At 48.7% G+C, this 7766-nt stretch overlaps 1 protein-coding gene across 1 annotated transcript in view; it reads right to left on the bottom strand.

Moving 5' to 3' along the window:
• Positions 1-7766, bottom strand: part of EXT1 (exostosin glycosyltransferase 1) — a 309869-nt gene that overhangs the window by 36924 nt on the left and 265179 nt on the right. The window contains exons 2-3 of the mRNA XM_004697419.3: positions 5616-5709; positions 3966-4073 (exon numbers count right to left, since the gene is read on the bottom strand). Coding sequence (XP_004697476.1) covers positions 3966-4073; positions 5616-5709 — 202 coding nt within the window. The remainder of the gene's footprint in view (positions 1-3965; positions 4074-5615; positions 5710-7766) is intronic.

Below are 7766 nucleotides of genomic sequence, written 5' to 3'. Positions count from 1 at the left end.
GCTCTGGAAGATATTTCCAATTGACTTCAAAGACAGAGTTCCAAGTTTTAATGGCAGCTGGCTCCTGGTTATTAATCTGCTTGTCCTGAGAGACAGGTATGGAAGTTGATAAATTCATGCCAATTTCGCGGGATTGCTTTGAAATGTACAGACCCCAGCGAAGTCTCAATCAAAGGTCAGCTTGGTGACAAGACGAATAGGATCCACCACAATAGACCGAGGAGGCAAGCCGCATTAGGCTCTCTCGGTGACAGGATGACAAGAACATATGCAAATAAAAACATCCTTTGAGTGGTTCTAAAACAGGAAATAAAAAATTGTAACATAACAAAACTGTTTCCCAGAGCAGACATTCGGGCTTGGTGCCAGCTCTTTAAAACTATTGTTAACGACATGTGCAGTCGGTGCTCAATATGGAGGCCACTGTGCAAAGACAGACTACTTGTGAGAGGGAAAAATACAAGGACGTTCAGGGCGTGGGGCCGGAAGCAGCAAGGGATGCAGACTCAAGTTAGCAGGCTGCCTTGTGGGTGAACGGTAGAAATGGGCTTTTTTTTTTTACCCCTATGTAAAGCATCCTGGAATATTCGTCAGACCACAGGCACATTCCCAACATGTTCCTGTCAAATTTGTGGGAGTGTTGGTACCGAGGGGGAGAAATTACAGCTGGTGAGACTTCACCAAAAGAGGGAAAAGAGAACGGATAGCGTGGGGGGGGCAATTAGCAATGGGCTAGCTGATAGGGATGGGATCCCGAACAGCCACAGAAAATGTCAACTCCGCAAGAATACAAAGAGGAACCATCTCATTTTAAAAAATTTCCCCCCTAAGAAAATAGGCACGAGGCAATGGTACAACCACTGTGGAAAACAAAACAGTGCTCCTGAATGAGTGAGAAAGAGAAACAGCCTATCATCCATCCCACCATGATGCTCCAGTGCCTAAAGAAACAAGAGCGGGGACATGCATACACTCACCCACGTTCACTGCAGCATTCTCTCGCTGCAACGAGATGAAAGTAAGCTAAGTGCCCATCGATAAAGATGGATGGAAGGATAAACATACTGTGGTACATATCAACCATGCAATGATAAAAAAATCGTGACAAGTCCCCAAAATTATCTTCTGACACAGGTGAATCTGGAGAGCGTTATGCTGAGTGAAATAAGCCTGTACCAGAAGGGCAGACAGTGTGTGGTACCACTTTTATAAAAGCTGAGAACACATTTCCACATAGAAAGCTACCTTCTGTGAGGGCTCCCTGAATTGGGATGGGAGAGTGGAGCTCTTACTGTACAGTAGACACATGTTAATTCTGGCAATGGAAAGGCAACACACGATGGGGGAAGTCAACACAGTAGGACCAAGGTTGGTGACGATCAGAAGAGGTACTCAAGAACCCAGGACGACTACGACACTGCCATACCACACACAAGTCTACAACCACAGTAATAACACTGACACTGTATGAGTGGTTACAAAAGTTTATCTGTATACTACATAGATGGGAGTGCGGGTGAGGGCATACATGCCTACAGCTGCAGGTAGCTGGGTACATTTATTTATTTGTATGAGCTGCACATTGGATTGACACAGTGGCTACAACACATGGGCTCAAACGTAAGAAAGACTGTGAGGATGGTGCAGGACTAGGCTGCCTTCCATTCTATGAGTCGGAACCGATTGGACCCAACAACAGCATGTACTGCATCTATATATTAATTTATATTATAGAGCATGCAGGGTACAATTACGGAACTTTCTTAGACAGATCCAAATACCTCCTGGGATGGACTTATGAGGCTAAGAAGCATAGTGTTGAGGAACATTTAGATTACTTGGTATAACATAGTTCATAAAAGTACTGTTAGACATTTTAGTGTGGCAAGTACACCCAGGGTGTTAAAAAGCTTGCAAATACCTATATCTAAGATAGAACTATTCATCCTTTTTGCATCTGGAACCAAGAAGTGTGCAGAAGTCAATGACTCAGGCAGCAATTCGTCCAGAGGACTAAGGGCCCATGTAAACCATACCTCCTCATCCTCCAGCCTGAGGCTAGATGGTCTAGTGGGTGCCTGGCTACCACTCCTGACTGCTCTGATCAGGGGCATTACAGAAGGTCCTGGTCGGAATGGGAGAAAAATATAGAACGGACTCATATGCAGAAAAAAGGCCAGACTCACTGGACTGGTAAGGACTGGAAGAACCCTTGAGACGATCACCCTAAGATCATCTTTAACCCGGAAGGGAAGCCACCTTTAATCAAATAACAGATTGGTCTGGAAGAACACTAGCATCCCATAGAAAGGTATGTGCTCCTTAGAGCAATCAACCCTGAGACCAAATGGGCAGCATGTGCCCCGAAAACCAAGAGGAGAGAGAAGGTAAGGAGGAAGGGTAACTGGTGGGATGGAATAGGGAATCTGGGGGTGAGGGTGGGGGTGGGTGCTGACACGCTGTCGGGACAGAAGTCAATATCACGGAACAATCTGTGTATGAATTGTTGAATGGGGAAGTCATTTTCTGTATAAACCCTCACCTTTTCAAGCATAAGAAAACGCTTTCACCAAAAAGGCTAGAGCTGGTAATTTTCATTTCCTTTATTTCCCAAGCTCCCTTAATGGATCACTCTTATCCACAATAAATGAATATGGTGTATGTTTGGCTGTGCAGATTCTCAACAACAACAGATAAATAACACCTGACCATAAATAAATAGAAGAAGGAGGTGGGAGAATCATGGAAAAGAGGAGTATACATAACTTTTGGAAGGCCTTTCTTGAGGAAATATTTCAGGCATCCTCCATGTCGACAGAGCGGACTGAATTCCCTGAGCGAATCCCGAATCCGGGGCGGAGTCACGGCCGTCGCGTGGCTCAAGGCAGAATGGAGGGCAGCGTGAAGTTGCCCCAATGAGCAGACTCTGCCAGGTCACCCACCTTCTTTGTTTCTGAGGCCCCAGGGGCCACAGAAACCACGGGCTGCCCACCTAGCCTGAAGGAATGTTCCAGAAGCTGTGGTCAGCTTCCCTAGTCTAACCCACAGTCCTCTCAGTTACAGATAGTTCACCTGTTAATTAGGGAAGCAGCCGGGAGACCTCACCTGCCAGCTATCTGGCTGCTCAGAAGCTCAGAAGGAAGATCAATAACTGTAAGGAAGTCATGTTTGTGGATACTGAAAAATAACATTAAAACGATGCTATCTCATCCTACAAATATTTTGGTTGCTTCAAAGATGTTTTTGTTAAAAAAAAAGTTTTTTAAAGGGGCACAGTGCCATGGGGGGGGGGGCCACAAACCCCAAGAACATTAAAATTCCTAGAACTTCAGAAAAGAGACCAAGGCTCCTGATGCGGCACCGAAAGTGGAGTGCACATGGGGTTGGGGTGGGGGTATGCCTGCCCTGAGAATTCTCTCTGCTCAGCTCTTCAGCACCCGGGCCCGGTCCACTCTTGTGAGCGTCTGCCCACCGCAGGCCTGCCCTGCACTCAGGGGCCACGGCCGGCTCATTTGAGCAAACAGCATGAATTAGAAGAGCCAAGCTAAGAGCCCCCTTTTTCCCCAAAAATGAAATCTGAAGGCAAATGTAGAAACAGAAGGGAAAGCACCCCAGAGTGGGTGGTAACAACAGAAACCTTGGCACCATTTCCATCCGCTGAAGGACTGACTGACTGACTGCGGAAGTGTCTACATGCCCCTCGGGTCCATCCAAGCGCAGGCTTTTTTTTTTTTTTTTAATGAGAAGACTTCTTATCAGAATATATTCCCTGGCCCTGGCCAGGGTTCTGTGTGGGGAAGGGACGACTGTCGTGCTAAATGACTTCATATTCACCATGACATCGGCAATTTTCTCATGAGAAAATGTCTTTTACGGAGCTGACCTTTTGGATCCATCTTCTTTGAAAGTTTGGACGGGGCGGCAATAAGCCACTGATATGCTGAAGGCCACGGTCCCCTCCTTACCTGTAATAACAATCGCTCATCGCCTATGACGGCGGCTTGGTTCCAGTTAATCACTTCAGAGAAGGGCAGCTCCCACCCATTGCTGAGCATCACAGGAACGCAAGCGGCCTGCGGAGAAGGGGGGACGCCATGAGGGGGAGGGAAGGGATGGGCAGAATGGCGCTGCACCTGGGGACACTCCGGGACAAGATCCATGCCAGGCATTTCTGACAGTGAATGGGCCCCGGAGGAATGGGGTGGAGGGCTTCAAGAGTCACTGAGTCCCATAAAGGCTGTGGGTCTCCAGCCTAGAGTTTCCTATGGGCAGGTCTTATCCTGGAAGGCTACGGCCCCACTTCTACTCTCGTCCATGCTTTGGCTGACCCGATGTCCATGGAGACGGCTGACCTCCCTGGAGAAGTGTTATTGATGTAACAAAATCTTTCACCACCGAAATACTCAAATGAAACCTACATGTAAGAGCCACCAGCAGCTCACCCCAAGGTCATGAGGGATGAAGGGCAGGCTGGGGATCGGTTCCCACAGGGTCCACTCCCCTTGTCCTCACTCTGCCGCACCCCCACACTGGACCCTTGCTCCCCACACCATCGCTGTGCCAATTTACTATCGGCATGGCCCCCTCGCTGCCAAGAAGCGTGACGTTAATGACCCATCTGCTTCCTAAACCCCCTCGTCCACACCGTGTCGGGAGACTTTGCACAGGAGGAAGCCCTCTTGTGGGCGGGCATGCCAGGATGGCGTGCGGTCAGGAAGGCAGGGGCAGGGAGGTCTGAAGCAGAGCGGGCAAGTCACAGGCAGAGGAGGAAAGGGCAGAGCAGCCAGGAGGTGGAGAGAATTGGCGAGCAGCCTCACTCCTCAGGATCAGGAAAGACGTATTGCCACCTCCTGGTGGGTGCCAGGGGCAATTGTCTGGGCAGGAGAAGGCAGTCTTTGGAGAGGTTGATGAGAGGAGAGGCTTGAGAGTGGGGCTGGGCACAGCAGTCTTAGAATTTCTCAGAGGAACCGAGGGATGGCTGAGAGAGGGTCCCAAGAGCAAATCCTACTTTGGGGGAGAACCAACAAGAAGCCCCCTTCAGTGTTCTTGGCATCGGCTTCCTTGGAAGGGCCTGGGCTGCTACGGAAATTCAGCTGCAGGGTCTGGGCACCAGGTTGCAATCAGATCCACTGTTTGCAATCCCACCCCTGGAGCCCCCACTTGGTAAAGCCTGCTGGGAAGAGCAAGGCATTTTTTCATGCCCCAAATGCCAGAGCTATTCAATGGACCCTGACTCGGGGTGACCCCGTGTGAGTCAGAGTAGAGCCATACTCCAAAAGGTTTTCAATGGTCGCTTTCTGCAGACGTAGAGCACCAGGACTATCTTCCCAGTGGCCGCTGGGTGGTCTGGACTGCCACCTTTCTGGCTTGCAGCCAAACGCTGTAGCCATCTGCGCCACCCACAGACTCCTCAAGTCCAAAGGCCATGGCTCAATCCTCTCCTCCCTCCATGCTCCATCCCGGCACCCTTTGGGTGAAATTCTCAGATTTTCTTGCAAGAACAGATTTCTGGTTCTAAGAGGAAGCCACGCCTCCTGCTTTGACATCACAGAATTAAGGATATGGTGGTGAGACCCACGCAGACCAGTGCTGGCAACTTCCAGGGGGTCTCTTACCTGCAGCGCCTCCAGGAATCTGAAGGACCCGAGCCTGCGACCACGAGGAACCAGACAGAAAGTGGCATTGTGCAGCATCTCCCGATAATCATACCTAGAACAAGAGGAGGGAGGGCAGTCAGTACACGGAGAACTGCAGGACAGGGGAGGCATGCACCGGCACGGAATTCCCCAGCCTCCTTGGGAAAGCTACCGGGCCACTGGCTCCAGCTTTGTCACCATGCGGGAGGGGTTTTGCTGCAGGAAGGAGGAAACATGTGAAATGCCAGATAAGACCCAGCAGTCAAAGCAGGGGCTTTTCTACAAAGAGTACATACAAGGATAAGCCTGATGCTCCTCGTCAGTTTACTAGCCCAGCCTCTGTCTGTGAGGTCACGCTTTTGTTCTTGGTACAACAGTTTGTCCCTACAAGCTTGAGGATGCCAACCACCACAGCAGCAACACAAGAACTTCACTGCTGGTGTGTCTCGTTAGTGATGGTATGCCAGCCAGTCTGGGAACCTGAGGTTGTTCCTGCTCCCCGGCTCCTGTGACCCCACTGTTAAAAACTGCTCGGAAAAGGCCCACGGCAAGCACAGAACGACACTTGTTTTCTTCCCCTCCAGCCTGGAGTTTCTACATCTAGCCATGAACATGCAGCTACAGTAGACAAACGGCCCTGTCTAAGAAAGGCTGGCATGGCTTATCGGGAAAAGAAGAGCTGAGGCAGACAGATGCTGGCCATGAGATGGGGCAAGAGACATGCTGAGAGAGAGAGAGAAAGAGAAGACAAAAAGACTAGAGGAAGCAGGGGCCCGGAGGACTGGAGACAAGGTTTCCTTTGCTCCAATACTGTTTCACATTGTTTTCTGAACTTGAGACGAAGGCAGAGTACAACAGGAATGTCACCTGTCTCTCTGGGCCAGCGGCATTCAGGAAGGAGGAAAGGATGTCATCTTGCTTAGGGGATGTCACTTGAAAAGTGCTTACCCCAAACACATCCCTACACACCCAGTTTCAAGTTCATTAGGGTTGCAGAAAGCAGGGGAAGGGAGAGATGGCTGGGGAAGGCTCCCTGTGCTCAGAGCCCATGATGAAATCACTCCCATTTTTTTGTCAAGAGTTTTGGGTGCTCGGCAGACAGGTGTGACTCTGACAGTAGCATATGTCACCAGCATTTTCTGACTCTAATAGTCTAATTTAATCATCGCCTGCAGGCACTGGGATCTTCCCTCCTCTTTTTGGAATATTGGTATATACATTTATATAGTTTAAAGTCCACATCTATTTTTAAATTCTCGCCCAAACTAGGCATATGGGAACAAGCCAATTTTCAATTATCAACCCATCATTAAGAAGAGACATCATGCAAAGGCCTATTTGCTTAAACAAGCGTGTACAGCTAATTTGCACAAGAAAAGGTCACCGTGAATGGATTAAGATTAACTCCACTGAGTCACAGAAAAACCTTGACTGCATTCATTTAACTGCAAAACACACTTCGAAGCTGGGAAGATTTTAAAGAGGATGCAAATTTAGCCCCCCCACCCACCCAAAAAAGGTATTAAATTATGGTGATAATCATTTTTTCTTTTACTCATCAAAGGTAGAATAAGAGTTGGCAAGTGTCTCCAAATCCAAGAGCTGATCATGCCCGAATTTCCAACTTATTAATGGAGAAAACAAACATCTCTCTGAGACATACACGCGCTAAGTTTAAAGTGATTTTCTTCCTTTTTAAATACAGGAAAGTCAAAGCAAATCAAAACCATTACCATCAAGTTGATTCGGAATTATAGTGGCCCTTTAGGCCAAGATAAAACTTGACCCTTAAGGGTGTCCGAGGCTGTAAACCTTTACGGAAGCAGACTGCCACATAGTACTCCCTCAGAATGGCTGGTGGATTCAAACCACCAATCTTTCAATTAGCAGCCAAATGTTTTAGACACTGCTCCGCCAGGGCCCCTCCTTCAGAAGACAGCCGGATTTAATAATGCCCAAAATAGCAAGCCCCGAGGGACCAGCACGGACGGTCTTCCATGCTCATTTGGCTGCTAAGAATGTAAAATCCTGTTAATGTTCTGGAGTCTAACAAGTTTCAGAGTTGCCAGTGTCAGAATTTACTTTCAGGAAGGAGTGGGAGACAGGAAGGACTGACAAACTGGGGCGGGG

The sequence above is a fragment of the Echinops telfairi genome, unplaced genomic scaffold (assembly GCF_000313985.2).
Source record: "Echinops telfairi isolate 266 unplaced genomic scaffold, ASM31398v2 ScPeMD7_1;HRSCAF=3_0, whole genome shotgun sequence".
NCBI classification, from domain to species: Eukaryota; Metazoa; Chordata; class Mammalia; order Afrosoricida; family Tenrecidae; genus Echinops; species Echinops telfairi.
This window is presented reverse-complemented; position numbering and strand designations above follow the sequence as displayed.